Source organism: Chenopodium album, chromosome 21, assembly GCF_948465745.1.
Source record: "Chenopodium album chromosome 21, dcCheAlbu1.1, whole genome shotgun sequence".
Taxonomy (NCBI): domain Eukaryota; kingdom Viridiplantae; phylum Streptophyta; class Magnoliopsida; order Caryophyllales; family Amaranthaceae; genus Chenopodium; species Chenopodium album.
This window is the reverse complement of record NC_137854.1, coordinates 31,885,524-31,907,542: the sequence shown is the minus strand read 5'-3', so window position 1 is coordinate 31,907,542 and position 22,019 is coordinate 31,885,524. Positions and strand designations below refer to the sequence as shown.

General features: G+C 36.2%; 2 protein-coding genes across 2 annotated transcripts; one reads left to right on the top strand and one right to left on the bottom strand.

Moving 5' to 3' along the window:
- Positions 1 to 314: 314 nt before the first annotated feature.
- Positions 315 to 1,160, bottom strand: LOC145600659 (uncharacterized). Its single transcript, XM_081656541.1, has one exon. It carries the CDS (start codon positions 1,158 to 1,160, stop codon positions 315 to 317), a length of 846 nt encoding a protein of 281 aa, XP_081512667.1.
- A 6,339-nt stretch (positions 1,161 to 7,499) lies between these two features.
- LOC145600658 (uncharacterized) lies at positions 7,500 to 8,321 on the top strand. Its single transcript, XM_081656540.1, has one exon. It carries the CDS (start codon positions 7,500 to 7,502, stop codon positions 8,319 to 8,321), a length of 822 nt encoding a protein of 273 aa, XP_081512666.1.
- The last annotated feature ends 13,698 nt before the right edge of the window (positions 8,322 to 22,019 follow it).

The following is a 22,019-nucleotide window of genomic DNA, read 5'->3' as shown; positions in this document are numbered from 1 at the left end:
TGCACATTGACTTTTATTCAGTGTTTTAGAGGATGAAATGGGACAACTTATTACTATCCCTAATTTTCCGTAGTAATTGTTTCACAAAATTAAAATAGTCAAATTGAAACTCGGAAAAGACTTTTAGAGACAATTTAAAGAAGATTGTAAATACAAAATAGTACTCAAAATATGATATAATCCATCTAATTATCAATTCCATTTGTTAAATCAGCTAAAATTTATATGTTTGTACAAGTAAGACGAACCTATATCATCCAAAAAATAATGAAAAAAAATACCTTAAGACTATTCTAAAATCTAAACGTAACTTATTAAACACAAACTATTTTCATTAAAGAAGCTCTAGTCCTAGCTAATTGCTTCAAAATATTGTTTAAACCATCTTCTATTCCTCTCAAAGAAACCTCCAAAACCTCTAATTTCTTGTTAACAATATCACAATCAAAACTCTCTTCTCCATCAAATGCATGTAACACAACATCAACATTGCTCAACTCATTCCCATTTTTTAACAACTTTACTGCTTTACTCTTCTTAACGACCAACCTCGAAATCAAACCAAACGAACTCGATTTCGACTTTGACATTAATGGCATCGACAAGAATCGTAGAAGTGACTCAAGTACTGAGATACTTATAATACTAACACATCTCAATACTCGAATCACCTCGAAATTACTAGACTCATTGAATTCGTCATTCCTCGATACTAGACTCCCTTCGACTTGCCTTAGTTGTAAGGCAAGTCCTTTCGAAGCCTTCACAATCTCTTTTCTCAAACAAAAATACTCTGATACACTACTTGTCTCGTTGTTCGAGCATCGAAACGCTCGAACAGCTTCTAATAACCTCAACAACAACTCTTTCGAAGCACCGCAGATTTCAAGGAGTCTCGATGATCCTTCTATCAACGGTGTTTCCTGTTTAGCGAGCGAAAGCGAGAGTGTACGATGCGCAAGAAGTGGTAAACTAAGCACATCATCAACACATCTGTACAATCTAGCTAACCCTGTTAAGCCAATACAGATTGTTTGGGTTACTGAGGTTGATTCTGCCTCGGCTTTTCTAAGCTTTGTTAACTCGTCCTCGACTTTTCGAAGGATCGGGTTCGATTGGGGTGGGTAGCTAGCTGATCGAGTATGGTTCGAGCTAGCCATGTTTGGTTTTTTTTTTTTCTTCGAGTTTATTTTTAGTAAGTTTGATCGTAGAAATCTTAATGTTTTAGAGTTAGATGAAGGTAAAGTTGTTATTTATAGAAAGAGGAAATAAGAAGAGGACAAAATAATGAGGGAAAAAAAGGAATCAGAACAGCTAAGTGTGGGTTTGAAACTTTGAATCAGTGAATATGATATTTCTAATTGTTTTGTTGGCAAAATTTATACCATAGATTTATAAACAAATGGTTGTTACAGCTGTATATGGAGCTCCGTGTGGGTTGGCTGAGAAATGATAATTTAAGACTTGAATTAATTTAATACTCCGTGGAGTACATGATTAATACTAGTAAGTATGAATTAAGGTGCGATTTGTAGTGATGTGGCTACAAATCTCTAGGAAAGAATTTGACGCAAACACACGATTCATTGACATTCTGACATATACCCGTTATAAATAAATAAATACTGCACTTTGTAGTCGGGATTTGTTTTTAGAACTGCCCAAAAATAAGCATTTTTGTGAACCAAAATCTAATTTTTTTTAAGGAAAAATTGCCGGTAATAATCCCACCTTTAGGCCATCTATTACAAATAATCCCACCTTTGGATTATTTAAATAATCCCACCTTTAGATTATTTTTAAATAATCCCACCTTTATCTTCTATCTGCTCCTAACAGTCCCAAGTGACCGGTTACCTGCTAAATTGATTTTTTTTTTGGGGTCAAAGTACACGTGTCATTGTACAATTAGTCTAAAATTTTTAATGAAAAAAAATTGATTTTTTTTTAAAAAATAAAGCAGCTAGCCCACGCCACCCCAATAAAGTCGGAGCAACCAGGACTGCAGCTCCAGCCAGCCACGATTGATCACCGGAGCTGCGAAACCATCAGATCGGAGTCGTCATGTGTTGTGGTTAGTCTGGGTGACCGAAATTGAGGCAAGGGAAAGTGACGGAGGACAAAATCGAGGCGGGGAAATATGTGGGAGGCCGAACTTAGACCGGGGAAAGGAGAGGGAAGACGGAATCGGGACGGGGGAAGGGGCGATCAGCCGGAATCGGAACGGTAAAAGGGGAGGGGAGTCGATATCTGGGCGGAGAATGGGTTTTTGAGGGTTGGGGATGGTTGGTTTTAATGGGGTTTTCGTGATGGTGGAAGGGAGGTTGGTGGTTCAAATCGGGAGAGGGGGAGGGTAGGCGTCGGCGCTGGGGGAGTCGATCTGGTGGCCGGCTTATGGGGCTGGGGATTCCGGCAGCAAGGCCGGTGGGAAGAGGCGGCAGGGAGGGTGGCTTGGGTTAATGGGTTGTTTGTTCAATTATTCAGTTAGTTTTTTTTTTCTTTTCTTACAGAAATTAAAACTTTGTTTTTTATTGTTTTGACCAATCACAAATTTACACGTGTAAGGTAACTATAGTAAGTTAATTGACCGGTTGGGACCATTGGGAGTAGATGGGGTATAAAGGTGGGATTATTTAAAAATAATCGAAAGGTGGGATTATTTTTAGCGGACGGCTCAAAGGTGGGATTATTTCCGGCAATTTTTCCATTTTTTTTATTTTTTATTATTATTATTTTTGGACATACAGAAAAAGGGATTTCACTAATAAAATATATCCGAACGACACTTACATATAAGTCCTAAGAAATCAAAATATCCAACACAAGGAACACACCTTTAAACTAAAAACATCGTAGATTTGATTGACAACCGTCTTTATAAAAAACTTCATCGATATGAAGCAATACAATATGTGAGTTCACACTGATTCGGCTTGAAATCCACTGATGCGTAGTCGTTTGAGTGAAATACTCATGTGGTCATTCGGATTCTTGTAGAGATTATGAAACCCTAGATCTTCAACTTTCGCAATAGAAACATAAAAAGAAAATAAACTCAAAAGAAAAATCATCATATCAAAGATGAGGTCTATTTATTGAAAGCAATTTAAAGGTTTTTGGGGCTTACCACCGGTAAGAACACCAGTGGAGGCCCCTACAAAGATTCACAATTGAGACCAAGAGGAAAAGAGATGGTAGAGATGGAGAGAAAAAAGGAAGGAGAGAAAAAAAAAAACCTTCAAAAAATTTGAAAAAACCTAGCAATGAAGGCTAGGAAAAACCCTCTTAGGGGAAAATCCTACAGGAGAAAAAAAAAACCCTCCAATTTTTTATTTTATTTTATTTTTTTTATTTATAAACAATTACCCCTAAGACGTCTAAAGTTTGTCTAGCATTACCCACTAACGGATTCCGTCTAATTGAGCCGTTTGTAGGGCTCACACCTATATTTTTCAACCCAATTAACTGTCTTCTCGCTCACTTATTATTATAAGTCTTACTGTTATTCTCCCCCCAAGCTCATACAACATCCAAATATTCGAACAATTGAATCCAATCCCTCACTAAATTAGGTAATGGCTTAAATTATTGTTGTAATCGTGGCTTATTTAATTGGGAAATTTTTTAATTAACTTCAATTATCATAATTAGGGATTCAATAATTTAGGGTTTATGGCTTCAATTAAGTTTGAGAATTTTAATTTCTACGATTTAGAGTTTGAATTGCGTTAGGGTTTTGCTTTTTTTTTTTTTTTTTTTTTTTTTTTTTTTTTTTTGGGGGGGGGGGGGTGGGTTTAAAGTTTGAACTCCATTGTGTATTAGTTAATAAGTAGGAAAAAGAGAGACAATGCATAAGATCAAAGAAAAGGGTTTTTGACGAAAAGAGGAAATAATTTCCTTCTCTAAGATTCACTTAGGTCAAATAAAAATGGTTAAAGGTTGAAAGAGAAGAAAATTGGAGTAATAGTTAGTGAAAAAGGACAGAGGTAGTAAAGAAGGGAGTTAATTGGGCAAGAAAAGGTAGGTGTGGGCCCTACAAACAGCTCAATTAGATGACATCCGCGCCGTTAATGGGTAGTGCGTGCTTGAAAAACTTTAGGCATCTTAGGGGTAGTTCTTCACAAGTAAAAAAAAATCGGGTAGTTGTTAACAAAACTGCCCATCTTTAGGGTGGTTTCTCTCAAAATTCACAAAGTATTATCAAATTATGTTGGACTTATTGGAAAAAGAGAGTACTTTTAACTACTACCTCCGTTTCATATTATTTACAACGATTTGACATAAAGTACAAAAGAAAAAAGTCTAATTGTTGTATGTGAATAATATGAATTGAAGGCAGTATGAGTTTTACAAGCTTAATTCCTAATAATGTTAAATGGTATCAGTAGGAATAATAATCTAAGAGTGGGGCTTATCTTACCATTCCTCCTAGTTTTAGTATATTCAGCTCGTTAACTTGAGTCAGATTGACCTTTGATGATTCTGGTTTAATAGGACTCTTTTAGTTGACACGTCTTTTTAATCATATTTTTCGTTATTGCACAACTTCAAACATAATTATCTTTATTTAGTTATCAAAAAGAAAATTAATAAAATGTTTTATAGTTTGAAAATAAACATCTTTAGTTCATTACCAATTTTATCAAAATCTATCTCACTTGATTATTTCTTATTATTATTTAAAATTCAAAAAAAAAAAAAATACACTCAAAGAGAAATGTGTAAATAGTGCTACCGTCTAAGCGTGTCAACTAATAAAAAAGTGGTGGTAGTACTAATTGAAGTATTTGAATCTTATTACTTATTGGCTTTTATGATCACCTACTCACGTGCCTTAAGAATTCTTTCCTCAGTCCCCCATAATAACGTGCATGTCATGTTTATAGGACAATTTTCAAGGGATTTGAGAGTGTCCTGTTAATATAATTTTACAAATAACTGGTGAAGAATGTAGATTTAATTGTATGAAAAGACATGGGAAAAAAAATCAAAATTAACAAAAGGATTGTATGTATATATGTGTAAATGGGAATATCTAAAGATTAGAGGTGTTAAATCAGGTATTCAAGTCAGGTTCAGGTCGGGTCGTGTTAGATTTTAGGTTAAGTTCAAGTCAATCATGTTGTCTTTTTTTCCTGATTCACAAATTGGGTTGAGCTTGGGTAGGGTCAAGTGCAATTCAGATATGACAGGCTTTATATCTTTTCGGTTGCACTTTGAATTGCTTTGAGTCAATTTTGGGGCGCATATGTTTTGGGTTCGGTTTGTGTCAAGTCGGGTGATAGAAAAGATTGAAACAATAAGTACAGTAAATCTCGATTTGATAAACTTCATGTCGGGTCATTCTTAGACTCTGGTCAACTTTTATCCAGTTCTAGTCAATCTTATTATGGTTATAATATATACATAATAGGAGTAAATATAAAAGTAAATAGGTCAAATAAAAAGTATAATACTTTCTTGCCCTACAAAAAAAAGTATAATATCTTGCTATTTCTATTTATGAAAAATTTGATAACATTTCAAATTAACTTTTAATTCGAAATTGAAATCCACATTAGTTGTGAGTCAAAATAATATCAATGCGGGTCAATATAAGTTGATTTAACGCATTGGATAAAATGGGGTCATGGGTCACTAAACTGGTCACTATAATTCATAATGTAAGTAGTAGGTTAATTATGTTAGGTGTTATTATTTTAAAAATTAATCAAGTTGCGTGTTATTTTGAGTTCAGATTATTGTCAGATCGAGTCAAATCAGTTGCAATCAATTTCCATTTGGGTCAGTAACACAAGCGTTAAAATCGTTTTTAAGTTTTAAACAAGTCTGGTACTAATTGAGTTGGAGTCATAAACAACCCGGGTCAAATTAGTTCAAGTCATAAATTATCATTCGATTATTAGTTAATGTTTGGTTTATTTCGGTTCAGGTTACATATCACTGATTTCACCTATTTTTCGAATAAGGGTTCGGTATATATTATTAGGTCCGTTTTTTTGGTTAGGTCAGTTTTTGACACCTCTTCTAAAGATATGTGAATGTAACATCAATAAAGCATTTGTTTGAGGAAAATAATTTGTCTATAGTAATTTGTATACTATAATAAGGGCCTGCTCTCTTACGTTGAAATTCAGTTCAGTTCAGTTCAGTTCAGCTCAGTTTAGTTCAGTTCAGCTCCTAATTTCCTTCTCTTATACTTCCTCCGGTCCACTTTACTAGCAACTTTGGAGGGGTTTGTGGAGGCCGAGGCAAAACTTTTAAGGGGTGATTTAGAAAAAGTAATAAGGGTATGTAATTAGGAGAGTAAATTTGGTGGGAAATGTTGTGGTCCCTTTATTGACTTTTGGGACCCTTGTACTTTTGTGATTTTAGTGGGAAATTCCCCACTTAATTTCTGGCAGGAAATCAAAGAGGAGGGAATTTTTGTTTCCCTCCTTCTTCCCTCTCAAAAATTCAGCCAAATTCAAAATTTTTGCCAAGTTCCCCAAAAGTTCAAAATTTTCATTTAAATTCAAACAAAATGCCCTATATAAAAGCAGGGCTTCTCATCCAATTCCCCATTTTCACAAGATCAGTTCTGGGGGAATTGGGGAGGGGGGAAGGGGATATAAATTCATGTTCATCACCATCAGAAATTAAGTTAAGTTAATCCAAAATACAGGCAGCCCTATCAAATTACAAATTTCTAATTTCAGCATTGTTAATTCCTAATTCCTAAAGCTGTGTTAGTAGATGCAGCTTCATTATTTACAGGAATAGGCTCCGTTGAAGACTGTCCAAAAACCACCAGCCGCCACTTCATCACAAAAATAGTCAGTCCTGAAAAAAAAAAGGAAAAGGGACTCATGGCAGAGTTCATGGATGAACTGATGGATGAGTTTTATCAATAGCAGCAGCTAATACAAGATGAATTGAACGATGAACAATTCATCCAAGCAGTATATGAATGGGACTCAGATTCTGATCATGAAGCAGAACAAGATGAAGATGCAAATCATGAAGAACAACATCAAGAAGGAAGACAAAACAGATAGATGACTGTAGAACAGAAAAGAGCTATTGTTGATGAGATTAATTTGCACATGGAGGGGGACTCATTGCCTAGAGGCTTTTTAGCCAATTTGGCAAGAAAACATTATGTGCACAAATCCACAACAACAAGATGGTTTCAACTAATCAAAGTTTGTCTATCTCAAGGTGTTGTTGTTGATGTAAACACCAAAAAAACAGGCAGAACAGGAAGGAAAGCAAATGTATACACTGATGAGTTTCTGACTTTAGTGCCTTTGTACAAAAGGACAACTGAAAGGGGATATGCTGCTGCACTGAAGATACCAAAGACAGCTTTGCATAGGCTAAGGCAGTAAGGTAGGCTAAGAACTCACACAAGCACAAATCACCCAACATTGACAGACAAGCACAAAATAGCAAGACTGAAATGGGTTTTAAGTCACATTGATCCTGTTCCAGCTGTAAGGGACCCAACTTTCAGAGATATGCAACAATGGATCCATCTAGATGAGAAATGGTTCTATATTAATCTTGAGACAAGATATTTCTACCTACTGCCAACTAAAGAAGATCCATACAGGGCACAACAATCAAAGAGGTTCAAGATCAAAGCCATGTTTATGGGGATGATAGGGAAGCCATTGTATGATGATGCAAATAACATGATTCATGATGGAAAATATGGTCTATTTCCTTTTATGAAGTATGAAATGGAAAAAAAAAGCAAGAACAAAGATGCAGGGACTCTAGAAACAAAGGCACTACAAAGTGTAACAAAAGAGTGCATAAGAGACATGCTGCTAACTCATGTGATACCAACAATTTATGAGAAATGGCCACAACAACTTCCTAAAGACATCATTATTCAATGGGATAATGCTAGGCCTCATCAAGTGCCCAAGGATGAAGAATTTCAAGCACCATGTCATGCAAATGGATTCAACATTCAGTTCATTTTCCAACCAGCTCAATCACCAGAAACTAATGTTTTAGATTTAGGACTCTTTAATGTGATTCAATCTTTACAATATCAATCATTTCCAAGGAATCTAGATAACTTAATCAAAGAAGTTGCTAGAGCTTTTGAAGAATTTGATCCTATATTGAACAAGTACACTTGGATCACACTTCAGTCATGCATGATAAAGATTTTAGAAAAACAAGGTGGTAATAACTTCTCCCCCCCCACACATGAAGAAAAGAAGTTTGGACAGTCAAGGTCTCCTACCACAACTACTTCAAGTGGACAGGGATCTCATTGCACAAGTTGTTCAGTTTTTGGACACAGTCCCAAATACACAAGATGATCAAGGGTACATGGAAGTTGATGCAGACTAAAGATGAACAACATAGTATAGGTAATTTAATTTTCTGTTTTACTTTGACTGCCACATATAACCTTATCCTTTTCAAACAACTTTTTGAGTTAGATTATGTATAGTTTATGTGTACTTTTGGTAGACAATATGAGATCTATTTTTTGGCAGTCATGTAATGCATTACTAAATCAGTTAACAATTATCAAAGGGTGTATCTTTTTTTTAAGTGTTGAGTCAGTGAATTCCATCAGAATGGGTATGTATTCAATCAAAGCTTTAGTGAGTGTTGGTACCTCTACAATAACCTTGGTAACAAGTGTTGGAGTTTTTACAATTCTAGTAATGCAAATCGGAGGTTTACCAAGTGAGTGTGTAAGGAGTTGAAGTGAGTGTGCAAGGAGTTGATGATGGAGTGGTGTGTCAAGCAAGTTAGTGAGTTGCGCGAGACCGAGCTAGCAATGGAGCTAGCGAGAGAGCTATAGATGGCATAGCAAGTAGACTACGCGAGGTCGAGCTAACGTTAGAGCTATAGCTCCCATGGCATATGAGCTACTGCAAGTCCGAGCTATAGCTCGGATGGTAGCTCGTATGGTCGCTCTGCTAATAGCAGGTGCGAGCTATAGCTCGCGTGCTAGCTCACTACGTTTATTGCTTGCGGCAGGGCCGAGCGATAGCTCGCTCATATGAGAGCGAGAGATCGGCCGCTCGTGGGCTTATCGTGTAGGCCTTGTTTGCTTCATTTATATCCTTTCTTTTGTACACATATATATATATATACCCTTCTAAACCCTCAGATGGAGATACACAGTTTTGTTGTCTCTGGAACCCTAAACACATAAACACAAACCTAACCTTTGAGATCTGAACAGTTCTTGAGTAATTCCACGCTTCGGGTTCGGGTACACGAATTACAAAGGAGAGTCGTGTTAAACTTGGGGGGCGTGCGTCATCAGAAAACCTGTACCGGTGGTGGCGTATTTCGCTTCTAAGGCAGTGGATTATGTTCCACGGCGCGACTATGAGTTTGAGATCTTCGATTAAGTACTTTTCCCTTTCATCTTCTCTATTTTGTCATTGGAATCAACAGGTATTTTACCAACAATTTAGAAGCGAAATAGTATTAATAATTATTATACTGTTGATTCCTAGATTATTCAATTATATAAACTCGTATGATCGGGATGAGAACTATGATTCGGATGATCAATATAATTTTGCGAAATTAGTTTGGGTTCGTCAATTCGACGGCCATACCTAACGAATTTCTCTGCGGCTACGAATGAATTATGCTGATATAATTATTATAACCCTTTTGTTATTTACATCATGAGTATGGTTATATGGTAATCATATACTTTGTTTGGATGTGGAATATATCAATTACGATTCTCCACCGTTATACAAGTCAAACAAGGAAGGAAATTCAAAGTTTGAGATTATGATCATGTTATGCACATTTGTCATCAAAATCATATACCATGATTGGTAAAGTTGCTGTCAAGTTGGGCCTAATCTCCTCAAGGTTTAATGTCATGATTAATTTGTTGCGGTCAAGTCGGTTATGGGTGATTTATTTGCTATATAAATCTATAATCAAATTGCAACGGAGTGGATTAATTTCAAGATTGTTTGAGATAAAGCCTCGATGACGATTCATCAGTGACGCACCTAGTGGCAAGATATTATGGCATGTGATTATAATCAAGATATCAGATAAGTTATCCTTCTCAATTAATTTAAGTAATTTATAACTCTACATAATATTTGTGTCTATTATTATGTGCCCCTGCTATATACCCTTGCTATATATGCATAATTTTATTATTATGAGCTATTGCAATGCAATGTGGGGATGAGATGAGTTAGATCTTGAGACTAACTAGTAAGTTAGTTGTACTCTTGTTGATGAGTGGTATTGAGGAGGAAGGTCTCCGTAAGAGATGATTATTTGTGGCTTTATTGCTAGTTGGCTTGTTGTTTGCAAGTAATTTATTTCTGCTAATGTATGTTTCGTCCAATGGTAATTTATTTATGTTCATGGACTTTAATGTGTTTTGTCCTAGTAGATTAGGGATGATATGTGTTCTATCTTTCGATAGCGTGTTGTTGACCTTATTCCTAATCATGGACAATATTTTTGTTGAGCATGGAGTATGCGATAAGCTTGTAAGTGTCCCTTTTTTAGATTAAAAAGGGATTTAGAATTATTGTTTCTCTTAATTCTTGTGATATTATATTAGCTTTGTTCACGAACTTGAAATGTATTTAATTTGCTAAAGGTGTAGCAATTATTTTTCTTGTTGATGGTCTAGATGAGACCAGGTTGATTTCTGTGCTTATTAGCAGACTTAAAAAGACTTGACTTAACAAGGCTAGAATGGCCGTGCAAGTTTGAAGTGTAAGTGCCCCACATGAGGTAAGGATGGGAATTAATATTCCATATGTCGTTAAAATCTATTAATATTCTGTGAATGTTAATATTGTGGGGGTTGCAGATATGTTTCAGTTGTGTTTTTGTTTGAGTAAGTAGTTCACCCAAGAGTTTGGTTGATACTCTCTTATTTGTTACCCGATGCATGATTATTCTCATGTGGTATCTGTGATGTGGGGGTTTCCAATAATGAAGAATTGGTTTCTATGTGTTTCACGTAAAGCATGAACGCTTGTGGGACTGTGGGTGATGTGTTTGCTGAATATCTGCTACGTTTATCATGCATGACCGTGATATGTTAAAACCTGTGAAGTGTCTCAAGTATATGTTTTCCTATGACATGGCATGATAGTTTTGCTCGTTCATAGAATTTGTTCTTGCTTCCTAAGCTTTATTCTGCCAGTAAAATTGATGTCATCAGCTAAGGTGTATTTGATTAAAGCTTGAACTAGTTTTGTATCATCTTGGTTTTACTTTCTTGATCGAAAGTTGTATGTAGATGGTTTGTCGTGTGGTATGTTTTCATGTAGTGGTGGATGATTTAATCCTGAAACCATATGAATACACCTTGATTAACTAGTTGTGGAAAGAAGCATGTTAATGCGAGTTTGCGCTCCTTTGAGTTTATATGCTTGAGAAGAGTATATCTTGCCTTGCTATTAGAAATCCATCTGTTGTAAGTATCTTTCAAGGTGAGTTGAAAGGAGGTTGATTGGAAATGAGCTGAAGGTAAGATACTATGATGTCAGGATTTGTTCTGTAAGTTTGGTGCTGACCCATTTTTTTGACTCGCCTGGTTTGTTCTAAGCTTGTCCGTATTGCAGTAAGGTTGCTTAAGCTTCCTAGCATGATTGATTGTAAATCAAGGGTGTGTATTTAAAACGCATGAACAGGGGACAACTTAGAAGATGAGGTATTTTTGCTCATGATGTTATATCCTTTGTGATATGTATGGTGAGTGGGGGTTAGATTTGAGTACCCTAACTTGTTATGATAAGTTTTTCTTGGCATGTGTGTTGAATTTCTTGATGCATGTGTGATGTTACTATGGTTCGCATTGATCGAGTTCATATGCTAGATAGATCATAAGTTGTTAACTTCACATGCATGTTGTTTATTGAGATAAAGATGTATATGTGTCTCAAAGCCAAGAAACAAGTACAAGATAATGAGATAAGCAGAAAGGTTCTAGGCAGTAAGCCAATGAACTAGTAAAGGTACGCATTAATCTCATTTTTGTGATGTAGAGAAAGTGTTTTGGTAAATTATATTTATCATGCTAAAGCCATTTTTATGATTTGGCCTTGATGTTTGATTCAAATGTGCCAATGTTTTGCAATGTAAATGATGAACAAATTATTCTTGACGTGTAGTGGTTTTGTTGTGAACTATATTGTTCATTCTGGTTGTCAAGAGAGAATTACTCAATTACTGTTTTCAGTTTCAATTAGTACAGGGATGAAGGTTAAAGTGAGAAAATTTCTCAAGTACCTGTCCAAAAGTTCTAAAAGGGCAATGATTGAATGAAAAACGATGATTAGTTGAACCTCTTCAGTGTATGGTTTTTTACATGATGAAGGGTAGTGATCAGCTTTGAGCGAGCTGCAAAACAAATTGTTGTACATTATCCATTATGAAGCAAAGGTTCATAAGATTGGATGACGTGTGTCAAGAAGATGATTGTTGGAAAAATTAATCTCTGGAAGTTTGTCCAGTGTGGGGGTAAGTTAATCCTCATATTTGTTCTCTACATTATTTTTCACAAGTGTCTATGTATGTTGTCAGGAACTACAGACGTAGTGATAGAGTTAGACAGATCTTGTGGAGGTGATACTCATGTTAGAGTATGTAAAAACAAAGAAGAATCAAGCAGGTCCTTATACAAGGATGAAGCACAGGTAAGTGCTTGATTGTCTAAGGGAATATAGTTAAGATCCTGTGGGGTATTTTAAATTATTCCAGAGACAAAGATTTAACGGATGAGTCTACGTTATGAAGCAATCTGGCTTGATAACCCTCTAATTTATATGGTTATGAGATGATTTGGTAGACTTGTTGCTTGATGTTTACAGGTTGAGCTTTAAGTGCTCTTAATATGTCCATAACCCAGGTTGGGTGGTCAATTGAGACAGCTGACATGGACAGACCGAAGTGTTTTGATTTGTTGAACTTTTGTTCAGAATGGGTCTAGAGCCTTGTTCTGGTTGACTCATTGTTGAATTTACGCCATTTATGTTTATTGAATCTATAACTCTTTTTAGTGGTTTGTTGACCAGGTAGATTCAGTAAGGTTGAGCGTGGCTCTTAATGTCATTTGTCCAGTTATTCTTTGAGCGGGGATTGATAATGGTACTTAAGTGGATTTAAGACCATTAGCCCATTGGCTCTTAGAGTAGGATTGATAATGACACCGAAGGTGGAAGGTTGAGCATTGCTTGCTCTTAATACTACTAGCCCAGTTGCTTGAGAATAGGGAACGATAGTGATCCTTAAATGAATTAGAATCACTAGCCCAGTTATTACTCGAGTAGGGAACGATAGTGGTACCGAATGACTGAGGTTGGGAGTATCCCTTAATGCATCTAGCCTAAGAGCTCGTTGAGCAGTGGATTGATAGATGCACCGACGAGTTGATAGGGTTGAACTTTTCGTTCTTAATGTTCTTATTCCATTGCATAGAAAATCTTGGGTTTGCAAGGTGCTTGAATGTGTTTTAAGCCTGCATGGAAATACCCTAGATGTGCTGGGAATGTGTTTATACACAGACAGAACACCTACGTGAGTACGAGGGGTGGCCTCCTTCAAGGGAAAATGTGGTGTAGTTTTCCTGAAGTACTCATGAGAGCCCAAGGTGTTGGCCAAGATTGGCGGAATTACTCAAGTTCAAAAGGTGAAGTATGTGATACATGTTCCTTCCTCGCTCCTGGGAGTTCAAACCTTTGGATACTCACCAGAAGAGTGTTGAATACATGTGTCACTAAGGCATTAGTTCAAACCTTATGGATACTAGTGCTTAAGTGCCTAATCTTTCATTTTACTGTTCAGATTTCATGATCTCATGTCCGTTTTGCATTAGTGGGGGATTGTTGGAGTTTTTACAATTCTAGTAATGCAAATCGGAGGTTTACCAAGTGAGTGTGTAAGGAGTTGAAGTGAGTGTGCAAGGAGTTGATGATGGAGTGGTGTGTCAAGCAAGTTAGTGAGTTGCGCGAGACCGAGCTAGCAATGGAGCTAGCGAGAGAGCTATAGATGGCATAGCAAGTAGACTACGCGAGGTCGAGCTAACGTTAGAGCTATAGCTCCCATGGCATATGAGCTACTGCAAGTCCGAGCTATAGCTCGGATGGTAGCTCGTATGGTCGCTCTGCTAATAGCAGGTGCGAGCTATAGCTCGCGTGCTAGCTCACTACGTTTATTGCTTGCGGCAGGGCCGAGCGATAGCTCGCTCATATGAGAGCGAGAGATCGGCCGCTCGTGGGCTTATCGTGTAGGCCTTGTTTGCTTCATTTATATCCTTTCTTTTGTACACATATATATATATATATACCCTTCTAAACCCTCAGATGGAGATACACAGTTTTGTTGTCTCTGGAACCCTAAACACATAAACACAAACCTAACCTTTGAGATCTGAACAGTTCTTGAGTAATTCCACGCTTCGGGTTCGGGTACACGAATTACGAAGGAGAGTCGTGTTAAACTTGGGGGGCGTGCGTCATCAGAAAACCTGTACCGGTGGTGGCGTATTTCGCTTCTAAGGCAGTGGATTATGTTCCACGGCGCGACTATGAGTTTGAGATCTTCGATTAAGTACTTTTCCCTTTCATCTTCTCTATTTTGTCATTGGAATCAACAGGTATTTTACCAACAACAAGGGTTTTGGAGCATCCAGACCACCCAAGTAGCTATCAAATGAGTCCCATCATCACATGGAAAACAAATCAAGGAGTATGCATAACAAACAGTAGGGACTCAGTGCATACAACACAAGGTATCCAGATCTAGGGTCTACATCAAAGGGACTCAAATCATACATGGTATACATTAAGAGTGTGCAATAGGTCAGGGAGTAGATCAACACCCCAAAAAGGGACTCAAAATGGTTCAGCACAACAACCAACACCAAACAACACCTACAAGGAAAAAAGACCATATTTTCAACACCAACACAGAGGTATTACCAGAGCTAACACAAGCATTCTAACACAATGTAGTAATGTATAGTTAGATAAATTAAATAAATATACTACATTCCTTTTCTTGGTGTTCCACTCGGTTTACCCTTTGGAAAAATCTAGATTTAGGGCTCAGTTTTAAATGGTCGGGTTCTAGTCCTCTCCTAATTGCTATTGTGGGGTATCAAACATGCAATCCTACCTATAAAATGTAACCTCAATCACACTACATTAACATCCAATTGGTAATGTAATATTTTCATATGTTCATATAACTAAATATGGTAGTATAACATAAACTAATACAATAATATTATAAAATAAATCATTATACTAATATAATCAATTAGTATAATTTACATATTCATGCATAAAAGTACACTAAAACATCCCATCAAAAAAAAAAAATTAATATTATACTAATTATTAAGAGGGAAAAATTTACCACAATAAGTCGAATTTTAACCTGGACTTATGGAGGAAGAGCAAATTCAACCCTAGAAAATCAACAGCAATGTCCAAAAATAACCCAATAAATCCGACCATCACCTCCGACGTCGTCTTTGTCTTTGCCGGCGAAATCAACCAAGACCTCCATCGTCATCATCATCATCTTCCTCTTCGCCTTCTTTATGTTGGATTGAAAATGTGAAGGCGAGGAATTGTGATTGCGACCAAATTTCAAAACTCCAAACCTTAACATTTCCGCCAAATTTCAAGAGATTCGAGTACTGTAGACACCTAAAAATGTCTTCCCAAAACCAAACTCGATGATGAACAACCTTTCACTGCCGTTATTGGTTGGGTTAAGTATAGTATGTACTCTTTAGAGTGCTTAAATCCATTTTCTATCCAATATATTTCATAAACCAATCCAATCTCTAGTTCATTTCCTTAAACAATAACCTATTTTCCACTTTTCATATCCAAGTCACAAAACCGAGATGAACTGATTTTATGGCTATATAATTTTGATCCAATTATTATTTATTTGGATAGTCCTTTAAATAAGCTTTCCAACAATATATCATTAGCCCAATTCCGATTTAAAACGAAGAAGATATGAGGCAAACACTAAACTCGGTCCAAAACTGACACCCTTCTACTAAAACGGTCATATCTTAAAATCCACAATTTTGACCTGATTCCAATTGGGTTGGAAAGTAGACTTGATAAGCTTTCCAATGATATATTATGTGCCTTATTCCGAGTTACGGATTAAAAGTTATGATGATTTTAAAAACGCGAAAAAAACTGAAATTACCGCGCAGCAGCCAAAATGCCGCGACGCGGCAAATGCTGACGTGTCATGGTGCATGTTGCCGTGACACGGTGACCCCTTTTTGTAATTCTACTTTTTCCCAAGGCGTGGAAAGTACAAATAACTGAGGGTTTGGACCAAATCAACTCTACTTTTATTTAATTTAATTTTTATTTGATTTATATTTGAAGTTATTAACAATTTATTCATGATGTAGCAATAAAAAGGAACGCGCGGAATGTGAGTAATTAATTAATTAATTAATTTAATTACTTATTTTATTTTATATTGCTAGTATCATGATTAGGGTTTATTATTATTTGATTTGACTAACGTTATTATTGTTGAATTGATTCCAATATTAATGTTATTCTATTATTATTTATGATCACCATATTGCATGTTTAAAGGGAATATGTAATGAATATCATGCTTAATAAGATAATTTGGACAACCGGTTTAGGTTCCTTTAATCTATTAAATCAAGTGATCACGATATTATAGAATTACGTGTTGCATTAATATTCAACCAATTTAGCATAATAACAGTTTGGAGAAAATTGAATAGTTTGTTTGTATGCCTTTGAGATAACAGGAATACTTTTCACAATAAGAATCGAGTGAACGCCAATATGGACAAATGTGACTCCATGACTCACTTCGTACCATCATCCTCGATCCTCCTTTCGTGGTTCCGAACCATATGAAGTTAGTAATCTCATGGATTATGACTGGGGTGTAACTTTCACGGGTCAATCGTTGTCCCTTTATTCGTGGTTGCCTTTAATGATCCGTGAACGGTTTACATGTTCCTTAAAAACTTGTTGGCGGCTCTCTACTTTGCTTTGTCCTTAATCGTTGTCCCTAATCATATATATGTCAATTCCTACTTCCTATGAGTGCCAAGCATATTCACCCAAGTTTTTATGTAGGCGCACTTCGAACGACGCCTACAGGTACAAATTCATCAATTCAATAAGTTTTCGCACGGCTGAATTGGTGACATCCACCGCCGTCACCTTCGTCTTCTTTGTGGTGAATTTCGACGTAGGTGACATGTGTAACATAAGAGGTCGTTGCGGTGCTCAGGTGCCTTTGATTCGGGTTGTGAGGAAGGTGAGGTGGTCAGGTGTAGTGGAGGAGTTGTAGTCAAGCAGCCATATATTGTTTCATGTGAGTTGTGAGGAAGGTGAGGTGGTTAGGTGCAGTGGCGGAAGAGCGGTTGTTAGGTGTGGTGTCAAGTGCGAATGTGGTGGCACTACAGCTAATTTTGTTTTGGGGTTACTTGGTTAGGGGCTACTAGGTCGGGTAGGGGTTACTTGGTCAGGGGTTACTAGGTCAGGTAGGGGTTACTCGGTCAGGGGTAGAGGTTACTCGGTCGGTCAGGGGTTACTTGGTCGGACATGTGTTTATTAGGTCGGAGGGGTTATGTAGGCGTCATTCGAAGTGCGCCTATGTAAAAGCATGTGGTGACTATGCTTGGCACTCATAAGAAGTGGGAATGACGGACGATAAGGGACAACCGATTAGGGACAAGGAAAGTAGGGAGTCGCCAACAAGTTTCTAAGGAACTTGTAAACCGTTCAGGGAGCATTAAAGGCAACCACGATTAAGGGACAACGATAAGCAACAACGATTGACCCGTGAAGGTTATAACCCATTCATAATCCATGAGATTACTAACTCCATATGATTCGGAACCACGAAAGGAGGATCGGGGATGATGGTACGAAGTGAGTCATGGAGTTACATTCGCCCGTATTGGCCTCAACTTGATTCTTATTGTGAAATTATTCCTGTAATCTCAAAGGTATATAAAAAAATATTCAATTCTCTCCAAACTATTATTAAGCTAAATCGGTTGAATATTAATGCAACATATAACTAAAAAATATTTGTGATCACTTCGATTAAATAACAAGATTAAAAAGGAACCTAAACCAGTCGTCCAAATTATCTTATTAGGCGTGATTTTTAATTACGTATTTCCTTTAACATCTAATGTGGTGATCATAAATAATAATAGAATATACATTAATATTGGAAGCAATTCAACAATAATATCGTTAGTCAAATCAAATAATAATCCTAATCATGATACTAGCAATATAAAATAAAATAAGTAATTAAATTAATAAATTAAACACATTCCGCGCGTTCCTTTAAATTGCTACATCATGAATAAATTGTTAGTAACTTAAAAAAATATAAACAAAACTGAAATTAAATTAAATTAAAAGTAGAGTTGATTTGGTCTAAACCCTCAGTTAATTATACCTTTCACGCCTTAGTTTAAATATAGAATTTTGGGTAATTTATGGACTCCTTGGAGTGCTTAGGGGAAGTTTTATGGAAGAATAATGAAGCTAGAAAACAGGTTAAAGAGGGAGAAGAGAATGATTTTTGGTGTAGGGAGAGAGAGAGAGATTGTTGGTGCTCCGAAATGCAGAAAGGAGGGTCATATTTATAGGGAAAATGAGCAGAGGGAACACACGGAACCCTAAAAAGATAAAAATCCTAAAAAATAATGCCGCGACAAGCAACATTACGCCGCGACACGGTAAGAAATCTCGTGACAAGGGGGAAATTACTGTGACGCTGGACAGAAAACAGACCGCAGAAGATAAAACGCGTTTAGGGATTACACGGAGAAAACACGGAAAAATCCCGTGTCACGGTATGTGTACCGTGACACGGCAAAGAATGCCGCGTCCACCGGGGCACGGTACGGTACACCGTGTCACGGTGAAAAAAGCACATGAAAAAATACGAAAACGATGCGGGAAAAGCACCGTGTCACGGTATGTGTACCGCGACACGGTAAAGATTGCCGTGACGTAGCAGAGTCCACCGTGGCATGGTACAGTACACCGTGTCACGATGAAAAAACCACATGAGAAAATGCGAAAATTACGTGGGAAAAGCACCATGTCACGGTATGTGTACCGTGACATGGTACATATTGCCATGACATGGTACCAGGCTCTGTTCCACGTCAATATCCCCTACGACGCGGCAATGTTGTTGTTTGAATTGCGCAACAATTCTAGTTTTTTACGCGTTTTTATAACTATGATAACTTTCGATCCATAACTAGGAATAAAGCATATAATATATCATTGAAAATCTTATCAAGTCTACTTTTCAACCCAATTAGAATCAAGTTAAAATCATTTGTAGATTTTAAGATATGACCATTTTAGTAGAAGGGTGTTGGTTTTGGGCCGAGTTTAGTGTTTGGCTCATGTCTTCTTCGTTTCAAATCAAAATTGGGCTTATGATATACCGTTGGAAAGCTTATTGAAAGACCTATCCAACCAAATAATAATTTGATCAAAAATTATAGGTCCATAAAGAAGTTTCTCTCGATTTTGTGACGCGGATACAAAAAGTGGAAAGTAAGTTATGGTTTATGAAATGTATTGAGTTGGTTTATGAAATGTATTGAATAAACATAGACTTCAAGATTAAATACTCAACCCGACTAACAATGGCAATGAAAGGTTGTTCATCATTGGTTTTGGTTTTGGGGAGACATTTTTAGGTGTCTACAGGTTACTTCGTCGGAGGGGTTACTAGGTTGGTTAGGGGATAGTAATTCGGAGGGCTTACTAGGTCGAAGGGGTTATTAGGTTGGTTAGGGAATACTAGGTCGAACGGGTTACTTTTGTATTAGTTGACCAGCCACACACAAAACCTGCTGTATTGAAAATATCAAATTCATATGTGGCTTCGATACCATCGCATGAGTTATTCTAAACTTGATAATTATGTAAAAATCTTGACCCGTAAATATCACTAGTTGAGGATATTTACATCAACTATCTAGATTGATCATAAGCTAGATTATTGAAAATATGTTATACAGTCCTCTAAACTTGACACATGTCGCTTTAACAATGAAAATTTTTCCGCCTAATTATTATTTATGGTATTTCTAAAGTTTATTGTAGTATATTAATATGCAATCTAAAGAATCTTTTAAGTTACTAATAATCAGCTGTGTATAAATTATAAAGCAAGATTCTGAATAGTGATCTTATTATATTTAAGGCCCAGTTCACTTCACCTTTTAAAAAAAATTCAGTAAAAATAATTTTAGTTTATTAAAAATCAGTAAATGTAAAGAAGAAATATAATAGAGATCTGATTCAGTAAAAATAATTTCAGTTTAGCAAAAATATTTTTAGGTCAGTAAAAATAATTTCAGTTCAGTAAAAATAAGGTGAAGTGAACGGGGCCTAATAGTAAATTAAATAATGTATATGCTATAATACACAAAAAATAAGGTATATGACATCATATATAAGTAAATGTATACAAGTATATATAATAGGAAAATTTGTAAATTACCACCCAAAAATAGAACCATTTTCGAAATAACCACCCATTAAAATTTTTATTTTAAATTACCACCCCTTGAATTAATTAATTATGCAGATTACCACCTTTTTAAAATTTCCGACTGAATTCAGATGTGTGGGGCCCTCCTAACGGCTAATAACGGCTAGTTCTTGCTTCCCAAATGAATTCCCCCTCAATTTTGTCTTATATAACACATCTCCCACCCTACTTTGCGATTTATACTCCAAATTCTCCCCAAATTCCACAAATTTCACCCCAACATATTTGCTTGTAATTGCAGAAGCGTCCTCAAGAAACTTCATAGGTGAATTCGCATCAGGTAAAGTTTTTCATTCTTTAAATTTAGGGTTCTTATTGTTGTTAAATTGGGGAAAACTGGTGATTAGTTGATTAGGGTTTATTTTCTTCGTAAATTAGGGTTCTTATTGTTTTGTAATTGGGGGAAATTGGGTGTTTAGTTAATTAGGGTTCATGTTCTTCGGTCAATTTTGGTTTTCTGTCATTGAATTGCTGCTAATTCTAGGAAAATTGTGTTCGCAATTTGTGTACTTAAGTACTTACCTCTGACGACGTCGCCATTGACAGCAAGCAATTGTCAGATGAATGAACTCAGCAACTGGTCCCCAGCAAACTCCCTAATAATGGCGACTTTCGCAATCAAGCTTCAAGCAAAACCCCAATTAGACAGGAGCAACTTTTTAGAATAAACTAAAACGAATGTAGGGTTTTAATCTGCAATTTAGGATCCTAATTTGAAGAATGGGTGAGAATTTATGGAGATAGGTGGATTTGCAGAGAGAATTGAAAGAGGAGTAGTTTCAATAGCGTAGAATAGTGAAATCGACAAAAAGGAACAAAAATTATATTAGGAGGGAAGTCACGATTGTGGGCCTCACATATCTGAATTCAGTCGGAAATTTTAAAAAGGTGGTAATCTGTGTGATTAATTAATTTAAGGGGTGGTAATTTAAAATAAAATTTTTGATGGGTGGTTATTTCGAAAATGGTTCTATTTTTGGGTGGTAATTTACAAATTTTCCTATATAATATTATTAATTGTCAAAAAAGCAGAAGAAAGTAGAGCGTCATAAAAAATAATAAACAAAAATATATACTTCAAAAAAAAAAAAAAGAAATTAATAAATAAAAGACATATGGGAAGGAAATAAGAGAATACTTAGGCATAAAGTATATGAAACTGTCATTGATTTTTAATATCTAATAAATATGATTAAATGACTGTAGTATTTCCCTATATTCGTATTTTTTATTATTCTATAATGGTGAACATAAATTGTGATTTTATTACATGGTTGGCCATACCGTGTGGCCAGGGTTACATGAGTTACTCGGTCAGGGATTTCTTGAGGGGTTTGGTCAAGGGTTACTCAATTAGGGTTATTAGAGGGGTTACTCGATCATGGATTATTTGAGGGGTTACTTGGGTGGTTACT

Excerpts from the sequence above, each read along its gene's own strand:
- LOC145600659 (XM_081656541.1), bottom strand. The coding sequence starts at position 1,160 with ATGGCTAGCTCGAACCATACTCGATCAGCTAGCTACCCACCCCAATCG.
- LOC145600658 (XM_081656540.1), top strand. The coding sequence starts at position 7,500 with ATGCAACAATGGATCCATCTAGATGAGAAATGGTTCTATATTAATCTT.